Source organism: Gobio gobio, assembly GCF_949357685.1.
Source record: "Gobio gobio genome assembly, chromosome: 6".
Lineage (NCBI taxonomy): Eukaryota > Metazoa > Chordata > Actinopteri > Cypriniformes > Gobionidae > Gobio > Gobio gobio.
The window spans coordinates 42,763,506-42,782,222 of record NC_137102.1 but is presented as its reverse complement, the minus strand read 5'-3'; the positions used below and the strand labels follow the sequence as shown (position 1 = coordinate 42,782,222).

The 18,717-nt window shown below is 38.4% G+C and overlaps 1 protein-coding gene across 1 annotated transcript in view; it reads right to left on the bottom strand.

Annotated features, from left to right (window-relative positions):
* The window catches only part of cdh24b (cadherin 24, type 2b), a gene marked incomplete at its 5' end in the record, with an annotated part of 109,429 nt that overhangs the window by 53,126 nt on the left and 37,586 nt on the right, over nucleotides 1–18,717 (bottom strand). Inside the window, 2 exons of the mRNA XM_079820463.1 lie at nucleotides 12,425–12,592; nucleotides 17,989–18,108. Coding sequence (XP_079676589.1) covers nucleotides 12,425–12,592; nucleotides 17,989–18,108 — 288 coding nt within the window. The remainder of the gene's footprint in view (nucleotides 1–12,424; nucleotides 12,593–17,988; nucleotides 18,109–18,717) is intronic.

Genomic DNA, 18,717 nt, shown 5'->3' with positions numbered 1-18,717 from the left:
CTTTAATATCAAATCCCTCCCTCCATAATTTCACTTTAATAACCGCAACAATTGTGCCCAGGCCTCCTGGTGTATATTGTCAGGCTGCGTCTGACTCTCCCAGGACACCTCAGGTCAAGGCATCATTTAAAATACCCAGGTTAGACTAACGCTCACCTCGTGCTGCAATATTTCAGCACTAGCCATTGGAATTAGATCATCGTATGCTGACCTCTATCAACAATGCCCTTAAAGAGCCTTGGCAAACTGTGCTGTATAACTAAATCGGTCCTGTGATTCAACGTGCCTGTAATCTAAAAGAGACCTTGCCCAGAGCACTGTTTCTTCAAATACTTCACTCTCCAATTACTCACCATCATGTATGACATGTTAAATAATAAAAGACGTCAATGCACAGGCCAGTGTCTAAAAGAAGTGAAACTTTTAAAAAAATAAGCCAGGAATTGACTAGTTTATCCAGCCAGATCTCAGAGTCCGCACTCCCTTTCAGTTCTATACGTGTGCCCACTTCACTTTCTTTTCAGCATCGTGCGTGAGAGAGGAAGTTGCGAGTTCGCGGTTTGGTGCGAGACCCCCGTCGTGCTGGCAGTCCGACGGCTGCATTCATCATAGAGACATAGGCGCAGACAGAAAGGCCTGCCGGGAACATTCCCATTAGCATGGAAATCACTTCCCTCTTACCTACCCCCACCACCCCCTCCACATCACTCGTTCTCTGCCTCCATACAAGAAGAATGGCTCTAACTCCTATTATTCTGCGTGAAGGCACTCTGCCAGGGTAGATGACAAGAAAAGCGAAATCGTTGACCATTTTCTCGCACTCCACTCTCACTGTCGCAGATAGAACAACGGCCAACCTCCTGATTGATTCCATTGCTGACGTTTGGCTCTGGGTTAATCCTCAAAAACTCACACAATGAACCAACACCCCCCTAGAAAGTTTCCCCTACAGCTCATGTCGCTGTCCACCTGCTCGGACGTTAGAAAATAACTGAATTTTGTCAGATTCAGGAGCTTCTTTTGTTGATGGAATATCTACAGTGGTGGGTTTTCTTAGCAAAAGAGCAGTGCTAAATGCAAATAATAAAATGCAAATCACTGCATAAACATGCATAATTAGGACAGCAAAATAAAAAGGCTTATCAACGTTTGCTTCTCATATCCTTTTGTTAATGTTATGAGACATGAAAATAACTTTTTAAAAGTTTTAAAGGCAGATACATGACACGTTGCACATCATAAGTTCATCCTTGATGACCAGGCAGCTACTGTTTATATATTAATTTTTAAATTAATATATATGCTCTGCTGCAGAGCAAGTACAGAGACTTGCTACTGCCAACACATTCACAGATATTGCTTCGAGCATGTAAGACATGTAACATGCATGCAATAACCCCGTAGTAGATCTATACAGGTGGAGCTGGGGAAGGTGGCGGGTTTCTGAAAGCGCGCTGCAGACTGCTAACAGCAAACTACCAGTATTTTAATGTTGAACTGCAGCTCATTGACCACTAATGCAACAGCAACCGATCATCTGCGCCATGTAGATAATGATGTGATCACTACCAAATGAGTTAAGGACCTATCAGCTCCACGAAAAACTGTTAGTGGTGTATTGTAACAAAGTGGAAGCAACTGGGTACAACAGCAACTCAGCCATGAAGTGGTGCCACGTAAAATCACAGATTGGAGTCAGCGCATGCTGTGGCGCACATTGCGCAGAAGTCACCAACTTTCTGCAGAGTCAATAGCTATAGACCTCCAAAATTTATGTGGCCTTCAGATTAGCTAGAGTAGAGAGCTTCATGGAATGGGTTTCCATGGTCAAGCAGCTGCAACCAAGCCTTACATTACCAAGTGCAATGCAAAGCATCGGATGCAGTGTTGAGTCTGACGGTGGATGCATGGCCCCTTAGTTCCAGTGAAAGGAACTCTTAATGCTTCAGCATACCAAGACATTTTAGACAATTTCATGCTCCCAACTTTGTGGGAACAGTTTGGGGATGGCCCCTTCCTGTTCCAAAAGGACTGTGCACCAGTGCACAAAGCAAGATCCATAAAGACATGGATGAATGAGTTTAGTGTGGAGGAACTTGACCTGTACAGAGACCTGACCCTTAACCCGATAGAACACCCTTGGCAAGAATTAGAGCGGAGACTGCGAGCCATGCCTTTTAATCCAACATCAGTGCCTGACCTTACAAATGCTCTTCTGGAAGAATAGTTAAAAATTCCCATTAACACATTCCTAAATCTTGTGGAAAGTCTTCCCAGAAGAGTTGAAGCTGTTATAGCTGCAAAGGGTGGGCTAACTCCATATTTAACCCAATGGATTAAGAATGGGATATCCTTAAAGTTTATGTGCATGTAAAGGGAGGCGTCCCAAAACTTTTGGCAATATAGTGTATAATAAATAAATAAATAAATAAACATAAATATAAAAAATGATATCCATCTTCCATTTTCCAAAATGAAGTAAAAATTAAGTTGACTACTGTTCTACCATTAAAGTTCTGTCAGATGTATAGTATATAGGCTACCAAAAGAGATACAATTATGCCTGTTAAAAGAATAAAATAATTGTGATTTCCAACTAGTCTATAGAAAACAGAATAAAACAGTAATGGTTTTGAGTCCTGTAGCAAAACCAGCTGAGAACTACTGATGTAGAAAGCTTAGTATAGCACAAGAAAAAAGTAAAGGTTCTTTTGCAGATAATTTGGCCTCTTGAGAAAAGACTGGATAGGTCTTTTTGATCTGTCGTATTGCTAGTGATTGAAACCTCAAAAAGGCTTTTCAGTGCTACTCTACTATATTTTTCTCTCATTAATGATATTAAAACAGTGTACAGCCAGTCACTCCCGGATGCCTTTGACGTTTCACCTCAAATACACTCTACTCGAGATCTGGACCTGCACATAAAGTGCAAACGGGCAGACGCAAAGATGCAGTAATCACCACAAATGGCCGCAGTGCTACCAGTGCCTCATGTGGAACCATGGACCATCCAATCCCAGCTCTAATTGGGCGTTGTGCTACGACGGAGCGATTTCAGGGACGTTTTCATGCCCCACTGCTGTCTATTGCCCCCCGAGGAGACCCCACAGGCAGCTGCCAAGTCAGAAGCGCTTTGCCTGCTTGCCTTATTCATACCAAACCCAATCAGCCGAATCAGTCAACAAATTATCCGATCAGAACACATGGCTGAGCACCTCTCCAGCAAACTGACTCGAGGAAATGGACAAAGACCAGGCTACGCGTCACAGATAAGGAGCCGCAAGCTCGCCGGCATACCAGAAAAAGGCACATCTTCTGCAGTGTTTTTGAGCACAGCGTGAGATGAAAACGACTCAGACTTCTGTGATTACAGCGGGCTGGTATGGCCAAGATGAGGCTATTAGTGTTCCTCTCATCCCTTCCTTCCTTCATCCTTCCTTCACGCTCGGAGAAGTCCCCCTAGGGCCGCATCTTTACGGATTCAGACACGCATTTCGCGTCTTTATCGCGTCATGCACAGCGAAAACACAGATATATAACCTTATGGGATTGGACAAGACTCGCAAAAACAAATAGCCGTAGAAGCTCGCTGATGGTGGGAGGCCACACTGAATAGAATTAATTGTGAAGGTACTTTCATTTTAATTGAGTGTTTAGGACCCCGAAAGCCCATATCGGACTACCAAGAGAGAAAGCGCTTAAAGCACTCCCACACATGTGAATTTATTGGGAAAAGTCACAAGGGATGCGCATTTGCGGTTTTTGGCCGTGCATAAAACCTCTTTGCTATCACTACAGACAACATCAGAAAACGCTAGTGAGACGCCAGGCAACTAATTCTTTACATTTTCTGCTTCCTTCATTTTTAAAATGGATTCCAGCGGAGGCTGAGATGAGTTTACAGGGTGCATAGTTACATCCAAACTGTGGCGTGTTATTGCCATTATACTCAAAAGAACATATGCATCAGTCCTAATGGCCTGTTGAACTTGACTGCATGAATCCATAATGCAAATATAGAGGGCTAAATGAGCTTTATGCTTTGATGAGAGTGTAAATAAAAGGGCTTTATGATCTGCTGAAAGCACACAGTAAGTGTCTTGATGAACAGTATTTTATTGTCCGTGTGCACCACTGACCACTGAAGAGTCTTTAAATGCAACGCCAGCTGAGGGCAGAAGGGGCAAGGAGGGCTGAAGAAGGTCAAGAAAAGAAATTCACTTATCAAGGAGACGCACAGAAAGCCAAAGAGCGAAAGGATGCAGAATGAAAATTAGCCCTTAAGGGTTGATGACAAAGCCTGTCACCTACGAGTTTCTCCATCTCCAGCCATCCTCTCTCCTCCCTCAGACTGATGAACTGTCGAACGTGTGTATGTGACATGAATGTGTATGTCCGTGCGACACAGAAGCTGATGTGTATTCCTGTGAGCACGCACGTGAGTCTGCTCTCATGAGCCAGTCGGTGAGTGTGTAAATGGCATGTGTGAGAGATGGAGAGAGAGTGGGAGGGAGGGAGGGAGGGAGGGAGGGAGGGAGGGAGGGAAGGAAGACATGAGAACAGACATGGAATAACACAGTGTCTACACTGGACACGAGCGGCAAAACATAAATCACTCCCATTAAAATCAATGACAGCGTCAGTTGTATCATGCTTTATTTTGAAGAATGGCCTTTTCTATTTTTGACTCAGAGCTACTTCATTCCTGTTTTTCCTGTTCATCTGAAATATATATACATACACCGATCAGGCATAACATTATGACCTTTCATAATATTTCTAATATTATTATTTCTAACACCTTTCTAATATTTTGTTGGTCCCACTTTTGCTGCCAAAACAGCCCTGAACCGTTGAGGCATGGACTCCACTAGACCCTTGAAGGTGTGCTGTGGTATCTGGTACCAAAATGTCAGCAGCAGATCCTTTAAGTCCTGTAAGTTGAGAGGTGGGGCCTCCATGGATTGGACTTGTTTGTTCAGCACATCCCAAAGATGCTCGATTGGATTTAGATCTGGGGAATTTGGAGGCCAAGTCAACACCTCAAACTCTTGTTGTTGTGCTCCTCAAATCATTCCTGAACCTTTTTGCTTTGTGGTAGGGTGCATTATTCTGCTGAAAGAGGCCACAGCCACCAGGGAATACTGTTTCCATTAGAGGCATGGTCTGCAACAATGCTTAGGTATGTGGTACGTGTCAAAGTAACATCCACATGGATGGCAGGACTCAAGGTTTCCCAGCAGGTTTCCTTGCCTTCTTCCCATGGGCACCCTGACTGGTCTGCGGCTATGCTAATTATGCCAATTCTAGGCTATGCATACGCAACAAACTGCAATGCACTGTGTATTCTGACACCTTTCTATCTGAACCAGCATTAACTTGAGCAATTTGAGCTACTGTAGCTCATCTGTTCCTTCACTCCCCACGTGCATCAATGAGCCTTGGCCGCCCCATGACCCTGTTGCTGGTTCACCACTGTTCCTTCCTTGGACCACTTTTGATAGCTACTGACCACTGCAGACTGGGAACACCACACAAGAGATGCAGTTTTGGAGATGCTCTGACCCAGGCATTTGGCCCTTGTCAAACTCACTCAAATCCTTACGCTTGCCCATTTTTCCTGCTTCTAACACATCAACTTTGAGGACAAAATGTTCACTTGCTGCCTAATATATCCCACACACAAACAGGTGCCGTGATGAAGATGCTATGCCTGATCGGTGTATATATATTAACATAGTTAATGTGTGTAAAAAGACAACAAATTTATGTCTGAAACACCAGTTTGTTGCCCAATTAAATCAGTCATGGTTCCTTTGATCGCAGCGCAATTTGGATATATTTGGACAATTATGCCAATTCTAGAGCCAGTGCATGCAAAAGATTAATCAGAATAAACTGTTCATCTTAAGGCGAGACACGGCAGGTGAAAACATCGTTTTTTCATGCAGTGGTCAATTTTGAGATTTTGGGCCAGTTTGCTCCCTTAACATGTAAGCTTTCATGTCAAAATAAAAAAAATGTCAACATTACACATTAAGTTGGTTCTTTCATTATATTTTGTCACCTTGCGCCTTTAGATTTCTACCCGAAATCATCAAAAGTTATTCTAGCGCGATCTCTCGTGCCGTCTCCATTCACAGAAACATGTCATGCTTGGTCTCATTATAAAGCTCGCAGTCTCACACACAGCACTGTCTAATCCAAATATGGATATTTCCTTTGTAGAACTAACCAACCGCGAAAGTTTGCAGCCGAACACCACATCTGATTGGTCGATGTGAATTTCTCACGCGCTGCCGCTTGCTTGTGTATTCTCTGCTTGAGAGAAAGTGCAGACAACGCTGAAATCGGCTCATAAACGCTCACAGAAAAGACCAAGTAGCAAGAGCAAGTAAAAAGAAAGTAAACAACAACAGATTAGACGACGAAACCCCGTCAGAATTAGATTCAAATAGTTATAGATGGACATATGCAACAAACAGGGACAGTTCGTCTGCAGTTTTTGTGACTGGTGTTTGTTAAGGTAGTTCTCTTAAGGTAGTTCTCTAATAGCTATTGCTATTAATAATTTATTCATTTATCAATTTCCACGTGTTTTAAATATTATACACTACTGATATTAATTAACTGAATATATATTTTGTTTGTAGGTTGGGGGTTTTATAGAAATGTATGCAGTTATACAGTATAAAACTTTAAAGGCCGTTTTCTCAGAATTAGTTTTTTCTCACACTCAGAGTCAGATATATCCACTTCAAGAGCACCTACAAGTACCAACTTTAGCAGTCTTATGCTGAACTATATTCTGAAGGCTTTTACAGAGGGATTTGTTGATATATCATTCCTATCCTGAGTTATAGGTCCTTTAACTCCAAAAAACATGGCGAAAATTGTTTTTTTAAGGCTATTGTCAGTATTCTCTAATTTACTAAAGCACAAAATAAGATATGCAGAATCCCCTAAAAGCCCTCTCATCTAACATGTCAACAAATAGAACCAAGAATTTTAAACATGGTCCTATCCAATTTCCAGATTTTGTTTTTGGAAAAGTATGCAAATGAGCGTATATTTAAGTATATAAGGCCTCATTTGCATATTAAAACATTAATTTACACAAAACTTGTAATACATTTTTTTCTTATGTTTATGCCAGTAATAAACTGGAGAAGTTTCACAGTGATATCTTGTAATTAAAAAAAATCCCTATTCACCTGTAGTGTCTCGCCTTAAGTTTAAGTTAAAAAGATGACATTAAATACACTTTTTTAATTAATTTGAATTATTTAATAAAAAAAATTAAATACAAATAAAATAAATTATTAAAAAAATATGTTCAAAAATATTAATTATAATATTATCCTTCTTTTAAGCCAAACACACACGCACACACACAAAAAATAAAAAATAAACGGAACTATTCCAATAGGGTCCCAATGAATACTTTAAATATTTCTATAGTTTTTAATAATTTTACTTAAGTTGCTTAAGTTTAGCTCACAGCTGATTAGTATATTCAACACTGCTGGTGTGCAGCTTTGATGCTTCCAGTGTAGACAGGATGTAATAGATGATTTAAAGGTGTGAGTGGGTGCACAGGCACACACATACAGGCAGACACACAATCCCATAAATAAAATTGATTCCATTCTCGGAGCGGAGTTAAGCTGTTCTTTTTTTCTTGTGTCACCATCACCTCTCCTTCCCATCTCCGTCTCCCTGTCAGCCCTTTTTTCTTGTTTTTGCTTTCTCACCATGGACAAATTACGGTGATTATCATTTAGTTTCTCTATTCTTAAACTCCCTCTCTTCTCTTTTTTCATCTTCCCTCAATCTTCTTGTTTCCCCTCTCCTTCTCTTTTGTTCTCTCGCTCTCTTCATCTGTTTCCAGCAAAGACTCAGGGGAAATAAATTAGTAATATTTATGATGAAACCTTCTCTGTATCGTTGCTTTTTATCTCGTCGCCTCATAAAAAAGACACTGATCTTAACAGGCGTACCTATGTAGTCATCCGTCAAACAATCTACCCATCCATCCATCATGGGCACAGTGCACTGCTCTGCTCCTCTCGGCTGCCCAACACAGCAGCCATGGCTGTTAAAACTACAGAAACTCCCCCTGCACCTGAGTCTGCATCTATTATACCGAGTGATGCATCAGCCTCCCCGCAACATTCTTCAAACGTAATTGCAATGGTCAAAACAGCTCCCAAAACGCCTGTAATTTGTTTGCTTTTATCTGAAGTGAATTCCCGGAGAGATTTCTAAATCGGCTTTCAAATACGAGGAGACTTACCCAGCCTTGCCCAGTGAACCTGAACTTCTACCTGGGTGAGACTTTGATATATTTTCCCCACACGCCCTCTCTTCAGTCTTTAGATAATCTCACCCCGGCTCACCCCGGTAAAAAAAACATGAGAAAGAGAAGGGCAGAGCTGACGTCGGGAGAGAAAGGGCCCTGCTTTGACCATACTAATAAAATACTGGTATGCAATTGAGCAGAACTGGAGGGTGGCTGCGTTTGATAGTGTTAAGGCCCTAATGCAGGCACAGTTAAACAGCTGGCGGTGAGAACGATAAGGCTCTTTCTTATAACCAACCTCTAACTCTAGCTCTCTTGTCTCCTGTTCTTAGAAATAGGAAAACAAAATAACACAAATGAAATGTTTTGGGATTGTGCCACTCTTATTGACGGAACCAACAGGAAGGGGACGGGAAAATGGGACAGTGATATGACTTAAACTTGTATTCCCCCCACAGCTCAACATGTTTGGAACATATGCACTAATGTACCATATTATTATGTATTTAAATGTACCATGGTAACAATAGTACCCACAAAAAGTACTGCAAAATCGTATCTGATGTACTCATTGTCATTTTGTTTAACTTCTGTTTTTGATGACAATGGTGGCTAATGCCAAGCTTTATAGGGCTGCTAACCCTTACGAAAAAGAAGTTTATTCAAGTTTTCTATTAGTATATTTCTTTTAAACTAACAATAAGAAAGTATACTTTCAGTCTACTTGTTATATACTTCTCAGAGATATACTGTACTTCTCAGAAATATACTTAAAATTGCACTTAAGTGTACTTGACTTATACACTGTAAAAAAAAACATCAGGTCTCCAATTGAAAATTTTCAAGTGACCGATCACATCTAAATTATTGCATCAATTCACAGAAATTCAATTTGGCCAACTGAAAAATGTAGATGTGATCGGTCACTTGAAAATATTCAATTGGAGACCTGATTTTTTTTTACAGTGTACTGACAGAAAATACTAAGTATATTTGGCCTGTATTGTACTTAATCTTTTGATCAGGATATACTTAAAAAGTATAAGTATTCAAAGTATACTTGGTTTGTAATTGTGTTTAATCTTTTGATTGAGTAGCCTATTAAATATACGTGTTTTACATATACAGTCTTATGAAACTTACATTGTTTGAAAATATTGATTTGAATATTGATATAAAACAGACATGTTCCTAATTCTGCGTATCTTAATTTTTGTGTAGGTTAGTCCACTGGTAGTGTACATGATAATTTACTTAAAATCTACTTTACTCTTTCCCTAATCTATCCATGATTTCACTGTTATACGGTAGGGGGCACTATTATGCATCTTCTAGTACAGAATCTCCGGATCAAAACACAGATGAAGAAGAAGCAGAAACAAGTGACAGAAGTTTGCTCACACAAACGTAAAATAATGCGATCATCAAACATTAAACAGCATGTAAATCCAAACTGCCTATAATGTTACTGAATGAAATTTTGAACCCATGAAGAGGAAACTACTGTGAAGCTTTGGTGGACTCGATCTACTCCATCTGTTTCGATCATCGTTCTGAATTTTATTCAGATCCAGATGTAGTATTTAACAAAAATGCGATTTTCTCAACTTGTTGTTTAAAATGTTGCCTTTATTTATGAAACTTACCCACATTCATGTGTTGATTAAAAAGGATACATGAAGCTATAATAAAATGTTTTTAAAATTAGTTAAAGTACAGTTCAAGGTATATTTAAAGTATAAAAAAATTATATATACATTTTAACATAGTACTATACTGAAAGTGCAAAAATAATATACAAATAGTAAACTATAAGTATAATCTTATGTTCACTTAAAGAAAACTTACAAGTATATTTGCAGTATAAACTACTAAACTAGTAGTTCACTGAGAGTACACTTCAAAGTGTACTTTCATAAACTAAAAAATTTACTACTTGTATTAAAATAGTAAACTAGTATACGTATACGTTCATTTGTAGTACAGATGCAGTACAAATGAGAAACCTAGTTGTGCACTTAAGGTTTACTTCTGTTACACTTATAGTACTTTTAACTGTATACTTTTATATACTGAAAGTGGGCCAATTTAGTCCCAAGCAGTATTGAACTAGTACACCTACAAGTTTACTATTAGTACACATGGATATTAGTATACTTACTACATGAAGTATACTTAAAAATATAATACACTTGAACATTACTTAAGTATACTTCATAAAATGAACTTGAAGTATACTTCTTTTTTGTAAGGGAAGTCATAACATTAAAGGCCCCCTGAAATCAAAATGTAAGTTTTTTAGCTTTTAGTATGAATATGGGTTTATGAATATGAATATTCATTAAGGTTTTGAATAAGCTGGTGTGTTCCAAAACAATGACAAAATTCGCATTTAGGAGATATAAGCAATCAAAACTTGGATCCGCTAAAATGGATCACAGATTTTTATGACATTACCACGGACTTCAGCTGTCCAATCAAAGCGGTCACTTGTTCACAGATTTACTATTTTCTACATAGTGCACTATATAGGGGACTATTCAGACAGTGTAAATATGCTTGGATACCCATTTGAATTCAGCACAGAATGCTGTATTTCAAAACGATATGAAGGAGATTATTAGGAGAAACGGTTAGCGATTAGGATGAAACTGTGGCTTTACCGAGCTGAAAGGCTCTAGTCAAACTGTGACATATTAACGAAACGTTATTGGCTGTGTTTGAAAAGGGGAGGAGCTGTTTAATATGTCCCACTCTTTCTTCATGTTTCAGGGGAAATTATGTCAACACATTGAATAATTCTGCGCCTTTCAAGGGACTTCAGTGGGCCTTTAAGTTGAAGGCCAACCTAGAATGTTAACTTGCCAATCTGGTTTTATTAGAAGCTGTAAGAATTGGTGAAATCGTAAGAATTGACACAAAAATATATGACCCAAACCTAACTCTGAAACCCAGTCACTAAACTCAAATTAAGAGTTGTCATGAAAGTATGCTATAATTTTCCATTGGTTTCCTCTGTAACTTCAAATACATCACACACACCACATCACTTGAAGAGACTTTCATTAAAAAAATACAGTAAAACAGTAATTGCAAAAATGGAAGCTTCAGCTTAAGTTCTGCCAGGAAGACTTAATCACTTCGTCACTTATTAACTTCATCTCTATCCAATCACGTCTTCATATTTTCTGTATAAAGGTCGTACTTACACATGTTTGAGTTCGCAGATGCCGATGCGACAACAACCTCCACCCTCCCCACCACCACCAGGATGGTTCCGTCCATACCTCAAAAGGGGGGTCGGCTGCGCCCCTGCCTTCATCTTCAGGCAGGAATATGCTGATCCACTACCCTCGGATTATAAACTATGGACGGGGCCTATGCCAAAACTTATTATGCTTGCTGGGCTGTCAATAAATGTATGCTTCATTCATCATTCTATCTCCCGAGTCTTTCTGGTAGAACTGAATCTTCAGCATCATTAATCCAGTTTTCAATGTAACATGATCAATCAGAAATCATTCTAATATACTGATTGGACTTCACAAAACATTTATTATATTATTATCAATGTTGAAAACAGTTGTGCTGCTTGGTGCTTTTTTGGGGGAAACTGACTTTTTTTTTGTGTAACAAAGTAAATATCTTTTTAAATTTCTGTCACTTTTGATCAATTTAATGCATAAAAGTAACAATGTATTTTAAATAATTTAAAAGTGAACCCGAACTTTGGAATGGTACTGAAAGTAGCACAAGTACCTCAAGAATAAGACAACCCTTTTAGTCCTTATTTAGCAACATGTTATTAAATCATGCTGTTAAAGCACATCACTTAAAAATCTGTGTATGATTGTGTGTAATTTATGTTGTGAAAATGTGAAAGTTAATTTTAGTTCACTTTAAACTAAAAGCTACCATTCTAAAAACTCCCTGAAATTCCACTGGGAAACCATGGATTAAAAAAGCTTATTCTCATGTTTTTAGGAACACAAATGGTTCTACATGGGATGTACTTCAAAGAGTGTCTTTTTTTTATGGTAATTTGACAGACACTATTGGCACCCTGGTTAACTTCTGTAAGGTACATAGACGTACACTTGTGAGATATGAAAAGTTACTCACTTTGTATGAAGCGCGGAGGGTTGTCGTTGACATCCGTCAATCGTACAGTAACTGTAGTGGTTCCTGACAGGCCACCAAGATGTCCGCCCATGTCTTTAGCTTGCAGGACCACCAGATACTGATCCTGCGCTTCTCTATCCAGATCAGGAACTGCAGTACGCAGGATGCCTGAGGGAGAATGAGAGACAAAGAGAGAAGCACATCGCAAATTCAATCATCTCCTGGAATCAAATAACTTCCATGTGTTCTCTGACTGTAAACTTGTAGAAACACGTCCCAGCGGACAAGGTCACCCGTGCGAGACTCCTACCATCGGACAACAGTCTACAATGGAAGTTTATTCAAATATCACAAGGAAGTTTAACTATGGATACACACTATACTACATATAGGAGGAGACGTTTCAGAGTGCTACGGCTCAGAATGCTAATTCCTGCTAATGAGTAAAAAAGAATGCCATGCAATGCATACATGACAGAATTAGGTTAATATCCTTGATTAGCATTCACAAACCTCCAGGAGAAAAAGCCCTCTCGTTCATATCAGCGTGGGGTCCACAAATGTCAACAAAATTAATTAGGTTTCATTAGACGGCCAAATGGAATCAAAACACGAAGGAAGTCCATTATCCACATAGACAGAGACACAATACACCGACTGCTACACAAACATTCACACAATGGATCTGTGCGTGCAGTAAAATTCATCTTTCACTCTCTCGCTCCTTCTCTCTGGCTCATTCTTTCGAGCCTGTCATACACACAAATACCCATCATTCTATTCTCAACCCTTACGCTCACACATAGAGATTGGCCACACAGTCCCCACTGTGTGTAGAATCGCCCTGTGCTCACTTCACTTCTGCCAATTCCACTCCACAGCACAAAGAAGCAGGAGTGATTTTTCAAATGACTACAGCCCCCCTGTAACCCTGAATGAAAGCCTCTCACAAGCCTCTGGGTCACAAACCAGACCCTCCGACAGGCGCAGAGTCAGAGCGCAGAGGCCGGTCCGTTGTGTCATTTAAGCTTGCCATTTAAAAGAAAAGTTCACCCAGAAATTCTGTCATCATTTACTCACCCTCGTGTCATTGCGAAACCATACACTGTCCTTTTATTTTGCGATATTTTAAGACTCTTTATGCACCTGCACTACCATTTAAAACTTTGGGGTATTACATAAGATTTTTTATGTTACTGAAAGTCTTTTATTCTCACCAAGGCTGCATTTATTTGATAAAAAAAATACAGTAAGAAAGCAATGTTGTGAAATTCTACTAACTTAAACTGTTTTCTATTTTAATATATTTTAAAAATGTAATTTAGTCCTGTGTTGGCATAGTCGAACTTTCAGCAACCATTGCTTCAATTTCACACTCTGTAAATTTGTTATTACAACTTTTTATTTTTTGTCAAATCAACTTGTGATTCAGATAACATAATTTTCTGAGTTTCTATTTATTAAACTAATCTCCTTTGTTGTATTAACTCAAATGTTTAATTTCAATGAACTAAACATTTTAAAGCAACAAGGTAACTTACTTTTTTTAAGTTAAACCAACAATATTTTTTACAGTGCATGATCTTTAAGAAAATATGCTGATTTGCCACTCAATAAACATTTATTATTATTATATATGTTTAAAAAGCAGCCGCGCTGCTTAATATTTTAAGCATTATTTATTTATTTATTATTTATTTATAATAAAATAAAATGTCTGGATTCTTTGATGAATAGAAAGTCATGTCTTTATGTCACTTGAGAATACACCTTGTATATTAATTACTTAAATGTTACTGAAATATTAATTAAAATGAAAGATTGCAAGAATCACAAGATTGCAAGAATGTTTCCTCAACAAATTAATTTTTCCCAAAGAAGGAAGACAATTTTATATTTACTCACTACACCTTATTAGGGACACTTTATCATCAATTAAAAATATCCGAATCATCATTGAATCTGGAGATGAAGGCTAGATGTGAGCTTTGGTGGCATCAGTGAAAAATGACTAAATCTCATGCAAAGCTATGACTTCAGAAGACTTGGAATATGATGCACGAGTCATTTGAGACACTTTTTATGATGATTTTATGGTGATTTATGTCCTTTTTGGAGCTTGGTAACTGAATTGTATGGTAGTATGGTAAGAGCTACACAAAGATCCTTAAAAACCTTTCACTTTGTGTTCCACTGAAAACGTAACATCATACAGGTTTGGAATGACATGAAGGTGTGTAAATGATTGCAGATTTTAACTATTCACACACCTGTGGTGGCGTCCCACTTTGAAGCATTTCTCTTTTTTCCCACAGCCCTCAGAAGTGTGATTAGAGTTAGTGTTTGCAGCATTTGTTAGAAGTGCAGCAGCTCAGCCGGTATGAATACATTTCTGCCAAGTCATTCTGGATTAACGAGCATGGAAGAGAGGGAGGGAAGAACCAGAAAAGGAGGAAGAAGAAAAGAACCAGAGAGACGAAGGGATGACAGAGTGAGGGGGAACTGATCAGGGCTTTGAAGGGAGAGAGCGTGGCGCTAATGGCTGATCAGGGACTGAGACCAGCCTTAAGACATTATAACATGAAACCGAAAGCTCTCTATTCCACGAAAGCATTTTATTGTATTTTTCACTGATTTTTAGTGACTTCATCTGAGGTTTAGTGACTTTACTTGTCCCTCAAGGCTGAAGGATGGTGGGAATTTTATTAAGAACTTGTTCTCTATGGACAACTGGGATTAAAATGTAAGTCAAACACTTGAAGCGGTTCTTCAAACAGTTTCTCATAAATGTTTTAGATCCCCTCATGTTAGTGGTATCTTTTGTTATTGTGTTGCTGTTATTGCATACTCGGCAGTCAGAGATCTTTATTTTTTCTCACTTTTACTGACAGTACAATAGAATGAATATGGAAAAAAGAAAAGGGAACGAAATCAGAAAAAGAAGCAAGTCAGACTCAAACTCACAATGGCCGCATGAAGACCACAGAACGTGTCAACAAAAAAAAACTAAGGGGGTAAGATGAATCAGTGGGTAAGTTTAACTCGCTTTATCGTGGCAACTGTGTACTGCCTAAATTGAATTGTCATGTGCACATATATTTTTGAACCACTCATCAGAGTATGACAATGAGAAGCACATGGGAGGAGTGGAAGGCACCCATTTACTTTAAAAACTGTTTTTGGCTTGTCAAAGTAAAATTTTTGCATAACAGATGTAAAGGCTGTTGCATCAAAGCAAGTTTGTCCAGGTCTAAAATATTTATGATCAATATTGGTGATTTAGTAATGTATAAAACCATGCAAATCATTTAGCTAAATATTAGCCTGAATTGGTAAGCTAGCTAGTTTAATCCAAAATGGCAGCTATGGGGCAATGTGAGCCAAATGCTGTGGGGTAAATTGAGCCAGCGTTTTAACTTACCCTAAGGCACTGTGTTAAGTTAAATCTCTAAAGTATAAACTGGTATAATTTCAATGTAATGTTTATTTGAGTTTATTTGATAGGAACGATGTACAATTACACCAAATCCTTCTCTGATAATGACCAAAAGATGCTTAATCATAAATATCTTTATGACCTAAGATGTTCAATATTGCAGAAAAAATACCATGCCAAGATCCTTTTGACTAAAATGTTTATTAGCTTCAATGACATTCATTCATTCATTCATTTTAATTCAGTTATTATTTAATTTAATTCAATTTTTATTTAATTTTACTCAACAGACTCTGTTTAGCTGTTTTTGGGAAGGTTCCAACGTTGGTGATCAACATATTGTTTCATAAATGCAAACAATTAAACATATTGAAATTTCAACTTCATTTGGTTAGTTTTATTTTGTTTAAGTTAGCTTTAAGAAAATAAATATGACTATTTGTAAAAGGAAATTTGATTACTGAAGGTGTTTTTTAAAAAAAGGTGAATTATCTTTAAAATCTCACATGGGTTTGATTCAGATTCAGTTAGATGGTCCATTTACACCCAGAAGGTGCAACTTACCCACTGACTCGGATCAGCTTACCCCTAACCTGGGGTAAATTGAGCCACAGGAACACTTTTTTTATAACCCTTTGTCATAGATGCATACTGATCATTTAAAATGATAGCAGACATCCTGAAATTTCTTTAGATACTTTAATTATACTTCTGCCTTATTTTATCTTTTCTTGAGGACCAAATAAGAAAAAAAAAACTCTCCCCTACCCTTTGAATTCTGACTTGTGTTGCAGCCTGAATCGTAATAACACTGTGTTCATTCGTTGGCCAGAGGAGAACTCGCCCCCCAAATGAGCCTGGTTTCTCCCAGGGTTTGTTCTCCATTCTGTCACCTGATGGAGTTAGGGCTCCTTGCTGATGTGGCCTCTAGCTTGCTTAGTTAGGGACACTTAATATTCAACAATATTATTGATCTGACTGTACTGACGCTGTTGTATGAGAATTGAACTGAGCTGGACAATGAGATCATTTTGTGCAGAACTGCTTTATAGATTAAATGAACTATTTAACAAATGATGATCTTTACAATGGAACCGAACCAAATCAAAACTGAACTGAATAAAAGCCGAAATGCATAATTCCCCTCTATTTTTAAGTGCTATATAAATAAAGGTGACTTGACTTGACTACCCTTCTGAACACATAACTGGTTTATGGTTGTTAGTGCTGGTTTGATGTTGGCATGGCTAGTTGTCCAGCATAGCCTTTCTGGTCACAAGCTGGTTGACGAGTGATGTTGAGGCAATGACATTTTAAGCATTTCTGGAATGTCCAACTCCTTTGTATTGCTAAGGCTAATTTCACAGCTAGCATTTTATGTTTTGATAAACATAGAGTAAAATAATATAATCACACTTTTGCATAATTTATTGCTTGTAATCGAAATGATGAACAATAGAATTGTGAAAACTGATTCATTCAACACAAATTTCATGTTAAGTATGTTTTTCACGGACACTTTTGTGGATTTTCAAAGTTTATAGGAATGTTCACCCAAAAATGAAAATTGTTTCATAAATTACTTATTTGATGTGCTCTATGTCCATTGATCAATGTTTATATGTGAATAAATGCCTCAATTAAATCTTACAAAGCAATTGTGTCTCTTCAGAAGACTTGAATTTAACTGCTAAAGTCAGGGGTGTTGATGGACTCAATCTACTCCATCGTTTTGATCATCGCTCTGAATCCGATCTGGATGTAGTCTTTGACAAAAACGCGATTTTATCTGTTTTTTGCTCAAAATGAAATTTACCCACATTCAAGTGTTGATAAAAAAGAATGCATTAAGCTCTGTTCTTTCTTTTGATATATTGCATGTTCAGATATTCATAAATGTAAATATTCTGGAGACCATGAAAATGTTGTGAAAATAATTGCCGGTGACTTGCAACTTTATTTAAAAAATCACTGACAGGGAAAGAGTTAATAGTACAATTTGAAAAGTAGAATAAGCAGTCATGCTGAAAAATTTCTTACAATATATTATTCAATATATTCTCACAATAAAAAGGAAAAAAAATCTGAAAATTTACAAAATATCAGTTCCCGGGAGTAAAAAACCCACCTGTCTGAGGGTCCACTGAGAAGTGCGGCTGCCCCTGAACTAGCGTGTACACCAGCCTTGCGCTGTTCCCATATGTGGGATCGTCTGCATCCGAAGCCGTCACCTGGATGATAGAGGTCCCTGAGGAAGAGTTTCAGGGAGAAAGACAATAAGATATGATCAATACGGCACATATGAACACAGGTCATCACAGGACAAGCACATTAAATGGAAAGAGCCGTATTAAGACTGACAGATTCTCTCCCTCTCTCCTCTCTCTCTCCCCCCTGCTGCAGTGTGACAAATACAGTATTCACTTTCTCTTCTCCCCAGCCGCACACCTTCTTTCATTCGCGCTTCTGACTGTCTCACTTCATTTCTCTTCATCTCCTTCTCCAATTCCCCATTTGCTCCCTCTCTCAATCTCTATGCCAGTTTCTGCGGCCACCCTCCCCAGTTCCCATAACTCCCTCACGTCTCGAATCTCTCCTGCGTTCATGACAGATATGGACTTTTTTTCAACCAAATAAATCAAAGAGCTTCATGCGAAGGACTGAAGAGGTTTGAAAAGAACATATATATGTACAATGGAAAGAGAACTACGTTTCCCATGGGGCAACGGCTGACAAGCTCAGTGGGACGAAGGGATTTGTGGGAGCAGCTGTTGCTGTTTTCAGACATCAAAGGCCTGACAGTGTCACCAAGAAAGCTTGTGGGTTGCGGGGAGGGTGCCGTCTGATTACAGATCTT